Raw genomic sequence first — 12,341 nt, 5'->3', positions numbered from 1 at the left:
GAGGGAAGTTAAGATGCTGCTGCAGCATCTAGCCCCCTGGTTCCCTGGCTGGTCTGCAACAGGAGGTCAAACCCAGAAGAGTAAATGGCAGATGGGATCCCTGGAAAAAGCAAATTGACCTCTTTGAAATGCCTTTTCTTGCCCCAGTACTAAGTTCAGAGCTGCGGGTCTTGCCCAGTGAGGGTGGAGAAGGGGGCAGGCCCCCTTGAATCTTACACCTCCACCCCACGGGATGCCATCTGTGCCTGGGTGGGATTCCCCCAGGGGCGGATGACCCAGTAAGAAGGTAAAACCAAAGCTTTTGCTGTGGAGTTAAGCAACCCTATAGGACAGAGTAGAACTGCCCCATAAGGTTTCCAAGGAGTGGCTGGTGGATTTGAACTCCGGACCTTCTGGTTAGCAGTGGAGATCTTAACCATTGCGCTTACTTGTATGTTCTTACTGTTTCACTTGGGTGCCGTTCTCAAACCCACGTGAAACTGTTCTCTACAGATTAGTAAATACAAGTGAGCCCGTATTTACCTTGCTTACTGGGTTCATCCATCCCTGTCAGGGGTTGTAAATTTGAAAAGACGCTTTGATTCTGTGGGAAGGTGCTGCGGGGTTGGGAAAGACAGACACCCGCCATACCTAGAAGCAGAATCTTTCTGATGTGGAAAAATGTGAAATTTAACACTACAGATGATCTGGTAGGCAAGGAAAACAATACTTACCTTGCCTATTGGATGAACCGCCCCTCGATTCCCCGGGTGACATCTTCTGCTATCCCCGGCTTTCCTCCGCAGGTCCTCCGTATCCCCAAATGGACATTGAGGGGGCTGGCTGGTGGCTGATTTCCAGCGACAGAGTCCGGAGAGGCGCCCTGTAGGGTGCAGGCTGGGGCGCGGGGCGGGGCCGCGGGGGCGGTGGGGAGCCGGCGCCCTGCCCGCAGCCCCGCCTCCCGCCCGCCGCGCTGCACTCCCGGCGGGCGGCGCTGGGGGCAGCATAGAGTCCAGCCGGGCCGCCGCGCTCCGCCGCTCCGCTCCCGGCCGGAACCCCGCGCCGGGAACCAGGAAGCAGCCGTGTGCGGGCGCGGGGCGGCCGGGATGGCGGGGCCCGGCTGGGGCCCCCCGAGGCTGGACGGCTTCATTCTCACCGAGCGGCTGGGCAGTGGCACGTACGCCACGGTGTACAAGGCCTACTCCAAGGTGAGGGCCGGGGGCTGGCTCCCTGTGTGAGACCGAATTGGGGAGCATGAGGAGAACTGGAGGGCCTGGCACCTAGCCCTCCAAACCCTGAATAAGCCCCGCCGGGTGGGAAACGGGGAGAGGTTAGAGACGGCATGAGAGCAGTTAGGGGCAGGCGGCCTGTCCTGCCTCCTGCTGACCGTCTATGAAGGTTGGAGCTGACCACCACCCCCAGGCCTTAAAAACAAGCACACCTACACACCCCTGTGTTGTCTGGGGAGGCAGGTGGACATCCTCCGGGGTTGGAGACCTCGATGGAGCCTCGGTGTCTGTGGCCGAAGAACAGGCTCAAAAGATTCCACCTGGGCTGGGAGGAGGCTGGGACAGGTTCTAAAAGGCTGGTCCCAGTTAGGAGAGAGAGCGGGCAGTTCTAGAGCACCCAGTCACATCCCTTCGCCGGGACCCTCTAGAGTATAGTGAAAAGAGTTATGGAGCAGAGAGTTCGACAACACCAGTCTGGGTTGGCAGACTGGGAACCCAGAATCCAGATGCCTCACTAGGCTGAAAAGGGAAAACTCTATTGTTGGCCTGGAGTGAGTGGATGGGCCCAGTGAGAGGGCGGGGGCAGAGGGAAGCAGGGCCCTTCCAGCCAGGCATGTGCTCTGGCCCCCTCAAGGCAGAGCCCCCAAATCTTCTTTCAGAAGGACACCCGTGAGGTTGTAGCCATAAAGTGTGTGGCCAAGAAAAGTCTGAACAAGGCGTCCGTGGAAAACCTCCTGACAGAGATTGAGATCCTCAAGGGCATTCGACACCCGCACATCGTACAGCTGAAAGACTTCCAGGTACAGGCCTGGGGTGGAGCCATCCCCAAAGGGCCTGGAGAAGGGACACCCTCTTTAGGCTACCTCTCTACCTCTAACCACAGTGGGACAGCGACAACATCTACCTCATCATGGAGTTCTGTGCAGGTGGTGACCTGTCTCGCTTCATCCATACCCGCAGGATTCTGCCCGAGAAGGTGGCTCGTGTCTTCATGCAGCAGTTAGGTAAAAGCCTCTGAGCCCAGCCTGACACCCCTTCCTATGTTCTCTGCTTTCCCAGCCCATCTGCCCCAGGCTTGGAGCCCTGGCACACTTTGCATTGTCTCCTGCTCCAGCTTGGATTTTCATGGCCTCAGCTTTCCCATGTGCCCAGCTCTGGCTTAAGGATGTTGTGAGAGAAACAGGGGGAGAGGAGGCCCCATCAGTGGGGGTCCAGGCTTCCACGTGTAGAGCATAATATAAGGACCTCGTAGAATAGTCCAAGGCCCAGTGGGAAGGACCCAACTGTTTTGTCAAGGAAAAGAACGAGATCCTAAAGTGCTGAAGCATCCTGGGAGGCTTCTTGGGGTGGGGGTGGGGGTTGTGAAGGGGTAGAAGAGAAGAGGGAGGACACTCTGGGAAGGGGGCAAACTCTTAGAAGTGACAGGAGCTTGGAGCATATACGTGAAGTATTCAGTGGACCAGCCAGGCCAGAAGAGGGTTGTGTGAGCTGCAGAGGCAGGTGGGGATGGGCTTCTCTAACCTCTCGCCCTGCATGGGTCCCGCCCTCCAGCCAGTGCCCTGCAGTTCCTTTATGAACGGAACATCTCTCACCTGGACCTGAAGCCACAGAACATTCTGCTGAGCTCCTTGGAGAAGCCCCACCTCAAACTGGCAGGTCTGTGTCTGGAACAGCAGAGTTGTGGCTTGGAGGGGGGCTGTGCAGAGACCTCCCTCTGCCTGGGCTCACTCAGCACCTCTATTGAGTCATCAGATAGTAGCAGGCTTGGCCAGCCAGGGCTGGGCCCCATCGTCAAAAGGTAGAACTTTTCATTGGTCATCCATACTCCTGTAGTGTAATGAGTGGGGTTAAGGCTCAGTGTGGGGTCAGGATCAGGGCTCAGCCTGTCACCAGGATTGGAGCTCAGACTGTGATTCAGTCTATAGAAGGGGTAGGAGGGTGTGAGGTTGGGGATAGGGAGGGCAGTGGTTGAGGGGACTAACAAGATTGGACAATATTTGACTCGAGGCTAGAAGCCAGAGAATGTGGTCTTGCATCATCTAAGCTTGGTGGGGCAGTGAGGGAGAGTTCTAACCCCCAGCAGGGGCTTGTCCATGTAGCTAGTGTGATCAGGTGAGCTTCCTGGGAAAAAGGTGCCTGAGGGGCTGTGCAGGGGCCAGGATTTACAACCCAGGAGGAAGATGTAGCAGGGCATTCCAGGTTAAGCAGAGAATGGGCATGAGCAAAGGCTGGGAAGTAGGATCAATCCTGGTGAGTCTGGAGGTGGGGCCCTGCAGCTGGAGCCCGGGGCAGAGGCTTCAAAGGCTGGGAGTGGAAGTGGCTGGGAATTGAGCCCTGATGCCCGATCTCTTGCCTGCAGACTTTGGCTTCGCACAACACATGTCCCCGTGGGATGAGAAGCATGTGCTCCGAGGTTCCCCCCTTTATATGGCCCCGGAGATGGTGTGTCAGCGGCAGTATGATGCCCGTGTGGACCTTTGGTCTGTGGGGGTCATCCTGTATGGTAAGAGCTTTGTCCCCTGCTCCCCTCCCCAGGGTCTGCGCTGTGTGTCCTCAGTCAGGGCCTCTCTCTGGCCCACTCCTAAAGGGCTCTAGTAAGAACTCTCACTCCACCTCCCTGGGCCCCCAGCTCTGAGGGGTGTCTGGCCCCCTCCCCAGGAGTGGGCCAGGCTAGGCTTGACCTCACCTCCTCCTGGCCTCCCCTCTGCCTCCTTCCACAGAAGCCCTTTTCGGGCAGCCCCCCTTTGCCTCCAGGTCATTCTCAGAGCTGGAAGAGAAGATCCGTAGCAACCGGGTTATTGAGGTGGGTCTGGCAACTGGGGGGATAGAGGGAGTCAGGGCCCTGAGGGTGGAGACCTCAGTCCCACCTGCCACAGACAGGAGTGTGGGCTCCAAGCCACTGGAAGTCGAGGCGCCCAGGGTCCCAGATCAACCCACAATGGGCAGCACAGGTCCTGCCCCACAGAGAACTGTGCAGGCCTCTGTGCGGAGAAAACAAAGTAGACCCGGGCCAGCCTTCCCAAGGGGCCAGTAGTCCCAGGAGCCCCCAGATTATATAACAGCTAAAGGCAGTTAAAAAAAAAAAATTTTTTTTTTTTTTTTTAAAGGCAGTGAGGGGCTTGGAGGAGCCCAAGGAAGGAGGCCTGGCTCTCTGCTGGCGCCACCACTTTGCCCCGTGACTGTTCGTCCCGGGTCTCAGATCCTCCACCTTTCAAGCGTGTACCTCTGGGGCATCCTGTAGGCCCCTGGTCTGGGGGCTGACATGCTGGAGCCCAATATGATCTGTGCCCTGGCCTTGCAGCTTCCCCTGCGACCCCTGCTCTCCCGTGACTGCCGGGACCTACTGCAGCGCCTCCTGGAGCGGGACCCCGGCCGCCGCATCTCCTTCCAGGACTTCTTTGCTCATCCCTGGGTAGACCTGGAGCACATGCCCAGCGGGGAGAGCCTGGCGCAAGCGGTAAGCTGCCCAAGGGTGGACTCAGGAGAACTGATCTTTCTCTTCTTGTGGAGCATAGGAGGGTGGGAGGTGGGCATCCCTCCTAATCCACCTGCCCCCCAGACTGCCCTGGTGGTACAGGCCGTGAAGAAGGACCAGGAGGGGGATGCGGCGGCCGCCTTATCTCTCTACTGCAAGGCCCTGGACTTCTTCGTGCCTGCCCTGCACTGTGAGTCCCAGGCCAGGCCTGGAGCCCTGGGTGCAGCAGGGGTGGGGTCAGCCATTGTGGCCAGGGATTGATTCCAGCACTTTCCATCCAGGGGGTAAACCTGGAATTTGGAGGCTTTAGGGGTCCTGGAGGGTTTGGAGTGGGGCAGGGGTCACCCCCCAGACTTCTCATATAAACCCCACCTTCTGCAGATGAAATGGATGCTCAACGGAAGGAGGCAATTAAGGCAAAGGTGGGTGAGTAGGGAGTCCCCACAAGGAAGTGGGGTGAGTGTGGGGGGAAAGTCCAGGCATCGCCAGGGCCCTGGAGGAATGGCTGTCTCAGAACTTACACTTTCTGTCCTGCAACGTAGAGCTGGGAGGGAGTCAGGCCAGCCTCAGTTGACCCCTTACGTGTGGTTACAGCTTGGGGCAGTGGCTGAGGACCCAGAGGGACGGCTTGGAGGTGGGTGCTGGCGAGTGGGGCCCATGGAGGGAGGCAGGGGTGGGGCAGCCCTCCTCAGCCCCTTGCCCTCCTACAGGTGGGGCAGTACGTGTCCCGGGCTGAGGAGCTCAAGGCCATTGTCTCCTCCTCCAATCAGGCCCTGCTAAGGCAGGGAACCTCCACTCGGGACCTGCTCAGAGGTAGGCCCTGGTCCTTGGCTGACCCACCAGGCTCCCAGCAAACCTTCTTCCAGCCTGCAGGGGAGGCAGTCTTGGGGAGGCTCAGGAGACAAGAAGTCAGGCTGCCCCTCTCACCCTGCTCACCCTGAGGCTTTGAACCCTTCTCCCAGAGATGGCCCGGGACAAGCCACGCCTCCTAGCTGCCCTGGAAGTGGCTTCAGCTGCCCTGGCCAAGGTGGGTACCCAGTGGGAGGGGCCCAGGTGGGGCAGGGGGGAATCCAGGTCATGTCTGTGACCCACCCACGTCTGTGCGGCTGCAGGAGGAGGAAGCTGGCAGGGAGCAGGATGCCCTGGACATGTACCAGGATAGCCTGGGGGAGCTGCTGCTGCTGCTGGCAGGTGAGGCCCCTCCAGCACCACACCCTGCCCAGCCCCTGACAACCCTGCCCTCACTGCATCTATCTCTTTGCAGCGGAGCCCCCAGGCCGGAGGCGGGAGCTGCTTCATGCTGAGGTGCCCGCTGGGGTTGGGAGGGTTAGGGGGGCTTCCTCTTCCCCTTTCACTCTGCTTCTCTCTGGGGACCACCTTGGTCTGTGGGGACCTCCTCAGGGTGTTCCAAGACTGGGAGTCAAACCTCCCAGACTCGGTAAGTGGGTAGCCCCACCTGCGCCATTGGGGCTGGGGTGCTCAGATCAGGGCAATAGGACTGTCACATTCTGGGAACTGGTGCCAAAAGTCTGCTGGGCTGGTGCTGTCAGGAAGGCTTCCTGGAGGAGAGAACAGGTAGCGATCTCAGAGGGGAAGCCATTCTAATGCGGTAGAGGGTTCTGGAGAGCTCCAGGGCTGAGGAGGAGGCCTATTGTCCAACACCTTTGGGCATGTCTTCCCTTGGCAGGTTCAGAATCTCATGGCTCGAGCTGAATACCTGAAGGAGCAGGTCAAGGTGGGGGCATGGGGGGGCTGCACGGGGCAAGGGTTTATGGGCTCTGCTTCTGCCTGTGGCTGTCTGTGCCCACCCCTCAGTGTGTTTCCCTCTCCAGTCTCCATCCAAAGGGCTCTCCATCCCTGTCTCTTCTTCACATTCTTGGTTGCTCAATGGCTCTTTGTTGTGGCCTCCTGTCACTGTCTCTGGCTGCCTCTCACCACTTGTGCTGCCTTATGTCCCACAGATGAGGGAGTCTCACTGGGAAGCAGAGACCCTGGACAAAGAGGGGCTGTTGGAGTCGGTTCGTAGCTGTGAGTCATTCTCTGGGGTCTGATACTTCTCCCAGGAAGGGGCGAAGGCTTGGGGGTGGCCTTAGGTTCTGCCTCTTGCCAGAGACCTGATACCAACCCACCCCCTTGCCCCTGTATGTATAGCTTGCACCCTGCAGTGACCTCAGGAGGATGACTGGACAGACCATGGGCCACCTGGAATTGAGGGGCATACCACCTCCAGGGCCTGTGGATCAATGCCCTGAGTTCCGTGGCCCTCTACAGCCCTGGGGAGCACCCTAGAGAGGGGCTTCCTGGGTGGGCAGCTCTGACACCCCCACACCCCAGGGCCTCCGGCCTCCCTGGGGATGCCTTTTATCCCCTGGAGGGTCCAGTGGCCCATCCTGTGAGCACTAGGCCTTCACCCTGGGGGTGAGGGGCCAGGACTCCTGGGAGAAGAGTATTGCTTTCATGTGATATCTACCTTGGAAGTTTAAAAAGTTGTTATAGGGTAGTTGCTGGGTTCTGAGCCTGTCTATTTCTGTGTCTGGCCCCCTACCCTGGGGGGAGGGGAGATCAAGCCTTCTAGCATTTCTGCTGTGAGAAGAGGGCAGGGGCCCTCTGCAGGATACTTCTGTGCTGGCCCCCTCCTGAACAGCAGCCAGCACCCCCTCTGCCCACCTCTGTCCTTCCTGGAGGGCCCTTATTCCAACTCACCTCCTTTCTTGTCCTGGAATGGGGCACTCAGACCCCTCAGGGACCACCCACCCCCATGGTGTCTCCTGAGCCTCACAGAACTCACCAGTCTTCCTGGGAGCTGAACCCTGCCCACCACCTCAGAATTAAAAAAAAAAAACCTTCAAGCATGAAAAGAATGTACTTTGTGTAGGGGTGGGGCAGATCTGAGAAACCCATGCTTTGTTCCTGAGGAAGGGCCCTCAGTCCTCATCCCTCCCACCTCCTTCATCACTGGGAATGCCCCCGCTGGTGCAGAGCTGGCCCTGGGCTGGATTCAGGGGCCTGGGAGGGAGAAGCATGGGGGCTGCCTGACCCATGCGCCTGCAGGGGAATCAGTTCAGTCCAGGAGACCTGGTTCTAGGCCTGACACTGCTGCTACCCTCGTGGGGGACTTGGGCAAGCCCCTTCCCCTTTCTGGGCCTTGATTACCCCAGCTCTCTAGTGGGGCTGCAAATCCCCCAGCCCACAGCATGGGCTTTCAGAGGGCAGAGTGAGTATAATCTGGAGCAAAATGTACACACCTGGGGTTAGCTGGGGCCACTTTCAAAAAATCAGAGAAGGGGCTGGTGGCTCTAACCCTTCTGTCCTTAAATGCTCCTTGGGGCAAGTCTTCTGTTGTTCTCCTTGCAGGAGGCTGGGTATAAAGAATGTAATTCATTGTCTATTAAATTATTTTCTGTACTTGTGCTTCTTTTCTTGAGCTGGGAAAGCACCACAGGTAGCCCCTGTTCATAGGTGGGGGCCAGAGGGGTCACAGAAAAAGCTGGGTAACCTGAAGGAGGGCTGGGGGAGGGTCACGGGGTGGTGAGGTGGTAGCCACAGGCCCTGGGGGATAGGGAGACTCAGGCTGACCAGCCGCCATCCCTGCCCACCATCTAAGGGACAAGGGGCAGAGGGAAAGCATGGGATTAGAAGCCTTGGCAAGGCCCTTCCCCTCTGCACCCCAGAGCTCCGTCTGCACCTTGAGAAGGACAGGCTTAGTTACAGGATGCTGTGTGCTCAGACTGCATGTTCCCTCACCCTGGACAAGGCTTGCCTAGGCTCCCACCTCTCTTATCCTGAGCTGGTGGTGAGCAGTGAGCTGGAGTAGGGAGAAAGGGCATCCTTTGGGGTCTCGTGGTTATAACCAGCCCCTAGGACCCCCAAACTGGGGTGGTTTCCAGCAGGCCCTCACACACCTCAGGTCTTGATCTGAACAGCACTTGTTGGGAGCATCCCTGGGAACTTAAGGGAGGGGTGCCCACATTTCTGGGCAGCCACCCTTTGCCCAAGGGAGCAGTTCCTTAGACTTCTCAGATGCCACCAAGATGCTCAGTCTAACAGACAGGAAAGGGCTTCTAGAAGGGAGCTAATCTCCCTGAAGATCTTGGGCTGGCCATTGGGAGGCAGTGTGAAGTAGTGGTCCAGAGGACTGGAGGAGCTGGCTGCCAGGACGAAGACCCTGGCTAGACCACATTTGGCCTTGAGGCTTGGGGCCCAGTGAATAACCCCAACTTCTTCCTCTGTAAAATGAGGATGAGGATAATAAGTACCTTGTGGGAATCTGTAAGGATTGAATGAGATACTGTACATGAGCCTGATACATAATAAGAATTCAATAAAGTGTTATTTTCAGATCTGGGGAGAGGAACGTACTTCAGATTATCTCTGGAAATAGGCTGGACACAAAAGCCTCGATAAGTAAAGTGAGGGAAAGGAAGGAGGGGGATGAATGGAGCTGGCTGTGGGGTGATGGAGAGGACTGGAGGGAGGGGGAGTGGGAACAAGGAAGGACAGGGTAGAAGACTAATTGAACAGTAAGATGGTAGGTTGGAGGCTGGCCCACAGACCCCAATTTTTTATTTGTGATACCCACATTGGCTGGCTGAGACAAGGGGCCTGAATGGAGGGATTGGGTGCAAGGAAGGCCTGGGAAGCTGGGACTGCTAGGGAGGGGCCTTCCCTGGGTAGAGTTTGAGTGGCCTCCAGGCCGGTTGAGTCCAGGTCACCTGCCAAGGATCAAGGCTGGGGGTGGGGTGGGGGCTCACTCTCAATAGAGTTCTCCTCCCCTAATGGCAGAGGCCTCTGGGACACTTGCTAGTCTGTGGGGGTTGTTTCCACCTCTCATCCTCAACACTCTGAAAGTGACCAAAGCAGGGCAGACATCCACCAGTAATGTTTTGGGTGCCCCACCCTGCCCTGTTCTCCCACCTCTACTCAAGTTTCCCAAGCCCAGAACCAGCACTGGGTCAAGCTGGGAGTGCCTGAGCCTGGGCCTTCTCTGTGTCCAAGGGGGCAGCCCTGGGTTCTAGAGCTGCCTCTGCAGCTTGGGAGAGGCAGGGGGTCTCTGGAGCCAGCTGAGGGACCCAGGTGACCCTGCGCTCAGCCTGTCTCTTGCTAATAGGGCATGGAGAAGGACACAGAGCCTTGGTTCCTCCAGGAGGCCATGGAGAAGGGCTCCTGTCCCCAGAGGCCAGTCTGCTGTCCCAGTCCTTCCTCAGAGGGAGATGGCCCAGTGCTGAGGCTGGGGACACATCAATGACCACCCTCCTTCAGGGTAACTCACAGCCACACATATACACTCGAAAACCCACAGACACTCAGATACAGACAGCAACAGGCCACAGACACACATACAAAAACATTTAAAGCCATGTATGCTGCTAACCAAAAGGTTGGCAGTGCGAACCCACCAGTCTGCTTCCTTAAAGACGTATGGCTTTGGAAACCCTATGAAGCAGTTTCACTCTGTCTTGTAGGTTCGCTATGAGTCAGAATCGACTCAGCGGCAACGAGGTTGATTTTTTTTGTTTGGGTATGAGCTTACAGATCTGTTAAGACACTCAAATGACCTCTCTCTCTCATACACACAGGCACACAGGCACAGCTCTCGCTGAATAAGGCCGAGGCAGCGCCAATGCTGCTGCTGCCCTGGACCCAGCCCATGCTCTCCCAAGCCTCTGACTCTGGGAACGGCTTTGCCTGCCAGGCACTGGGTTTGAGACAGGGCAGTCAGGTCTGTAAGGACAGAGGGCAGAAACTCTCTGCCTCACCAGGGCTGAGCATCAGCTGGGTCAGTAGGCATTGCCAGAGCTCGGGCTCAGCAAATGAACGTCACCCACATGTCCCCAGCACCTGCCTGGGGCCTTCAGTGTCTGAAGAGGAGACCATCTGGCTGTTGGGGGGAAGGGAGACCCAGCCAGCTCCCTGGTCACCCTCCCACCTCCTCCTTGTGGGGCAGCTGGCCTCAGGAAAGTCACTTGCTTTCTCTGCAGCACCCCCTCCCTCTGGGAACCAGGCCTGAGCTGGCCTTGGGTGGGTGAGGACAGGAGAAGGGGGCTGGAGGTTCCTTGGATGGGGCTGGGCTGGACAACAGTCCTCCAGAAATCCCCTGTAAGGGAGCCAGAGGCCCTGAGGGTAGGGACGGGGAAACAGGCCAGGCCATCCTTGCCCCCGAAAAGAGTGTGTGTGGGGTGGGATCCTAGGGCGTCTCTCACCTTTAGTCAACATTTACTGCATCTTCAGACTGCCTGCAAGGGAGAGAAGGAAGAAGGAACGTGGAAGGAAGAACCGGAGGGAGCAAGAAAGGAGAGGGTCTAGGGAGGTAAATGCCTTGTTCCAAACTACTTCTGTGCCCTAATGGTAGGGTTTTAGGCACTGTGGAAAGGGAAGTTTTGGTGGCTAGTGGCTTTCTACAAGGTCCTTGCATCACACCAGGGGAGTGTAAGTGGCTAGATAAACCATGAGTAGAAGCAGGAGGGAAGAGAGTAGCAGTGGACATAGAAGGCTTAGGAATGTGAGCAGGTGCAGAGAGGGCTCTCCTTTGGCCAGGTCAGCCCCCAGTGGGAGCAAGGGTGCAGTCCTAAGCCAGGAATGAGGCAGAGAATGTGGGGACTCAGAAGAGAGGGACACAGATGGACAGAAACACACTGAGTAGAAGAAAGAGGGGGTATCGCTGGAGGGAGGCAGGGCGAGGCCAGCAAGCCCAGGAACCTGCCCCTGCCCTCTCTTGCCCATCTCTGCCAGGCCCCAGGGCTGCCTCCTTCTTCCACAAAGCCTCCTCCACTCCATTCCAGGGATGGTGCACATAGGTCAGGGGCTTCTTGGGGTTCTCCTCCTGCTCCCTGACCGCAGGCACTAGCCGGCCAGATTTTGTGAGTGTTCAGTGAGTACAAGCTCCCCCAGTCTCCTCACTGCCCCTCTCCCCTGCCCTGCAAACCACTGAGAGGGAAGGAGTCTGTCTGCTCCGATTAGGCAGAAGGCCCCTGGAGGGTGGATTGCTGACGTGGGCCTCGCTGCTGATGCTACTGAGGGGGTCTACAGCTCCCCCACCCTCTTACCAGCCTGAGGCCCTGACTCGGGTCTCCTCCAGCTCCAGGAAAGTCAGGAGGCCTTTTTTTGTTGGTGGCCACCAGGCCCTTCCCAGGCAGCCTAGGAGCAGCTCAGAGGCCAGGCCTTTCCCCAGGCTGCTCAGGAGAGCGAGGCCCAGCTGACAGCCCAGCTGACAGCCGAGCAGCACTGCCCCAACCCTGGGCCTGTGTCTCTCCCTGCCTTCCCCTCCTCATCCCCTCTCTCCCTCTCCCCACCCCTCTCCACATTACCTACTAGATAGGTTTTCTGTTCCTCATTCTTAGTTTACAAAGCAGGCCGAGTGGAAAGTTTGCCCTTGAAACCAAACCTTCAGATGGCTGTTCCTGCCTTTAAATTTTGGCTGCCTTCCCCACAGGCCTAGGCCTCAGTAGCAGGCTAGGGGCCCAGACCCTAAGTGGGTGCACCTGTAGTCAGCCTTCTTCCTGCGGGCCCTGGGATGGCCTGGATTCTCCAACAGGTGAGCAGGATGAGATTTCTTCCTTGATTTTACAGAGGGAAAGCAGAGGCCCAGAGAGGGAAAGGGACCTGTTCAAAGTCAAATAACAGTGCCAAGGCTGGAACACAGTTGCTCTGCCTTCTTTTTT

General features: G+C 57.7%; 1 protein-coding gene across 2 annotated transcripts; it reads left to right on the top strand.

The window, feature by feature from the left end:
• Positions 1–982: 982 nt before the first annotated feature.
• On the top strand, positions 983–8,088 carry ULK3 (unc-51 like kinase 3). Of its 2 annotated transcripts, XM_049852579.1 has the most exons (16): positions 984–1,187; positions 1,868–2,008; positions 2,092–2,212; positions 2,760–2,864; positions 3,568–3,711; positions 3,929–4,011; positions 4,510–4,665; positions 4,768–4,873; positions 5,065–5,105; positions 5,394–5,496; positions 5,646–5,710; positions 5,796–5,874; positions 5,948–5,988; positions 6,371–6,418; positions 6,645–6,711; positions 6,835–8,088. In XM_049852579.1, the coding sequence occupies exons 1-16, from the start codon at positions 1,086–1,088 to the stop codon at positions 6,849–6,851; spliced, it is 1,419 nt and encodes a 472-aa protein (XP_049708536.1). In that variant the 5' UTR covers positions 984–1,085; the 3' UTR covers positions 6,852–8,088. The 2 variants fall into 2 exon arrangements, with proteins under 2 accessions (XP_049708537.1, XP_049708536.1); XM_049852580.1 differs by lacking the exons at positions 5,948–5,988; positions 6,835–8,088 and having other exon boundaries at positions 983–1,187.
• Positions 8,089–12,341: the final 4,253 nt, after the last annotated feature.

This window comes from Elephas maximus, chromosome 13 (genome assembly GCF_024166365.1).
Source record: "Elephas maximus indicus isolate mEleMax1 chromosome 13, mEleMax1 primary haplotype, whole genome shotgun sequence".
Taxonomy (NCBI): Eukaryota; Metazoa; Chordata; class Mammalia; order Proboscidea; family Elephantidae; genus Elephas; species Elephas maximus.
Note: the sequence above shows the minus strand (reverse complement) of the source record. Positions and strands in the feature narration are given on the sequence as shown.

Bases quoted from the DNA above. Each gene is read 5' to 3' on its own strand.
- ULK3 (XM_049852579.1), top strand. From the start codon at position 1,086: ATGGCGGGGCCCGGCTGGGGCCCCCCGAGGCTGGACGGCTTCATTCTC. The intron at 3,712-3,928 runs GTAAGAGCTTTG...CTCCTTCCACAG, and splicing joins TGTGGGGGTCATCCTGTATG to AAGCCCTTTTCGGGCAGCCC. The intron at 6,419-6,644 runs GTGGGGGCATGG...TATGTCCCACAG, and splicing joins ACCTGAAGGAGCAGGTCAAG to ATGAGGGAGTCTCACTGGGA.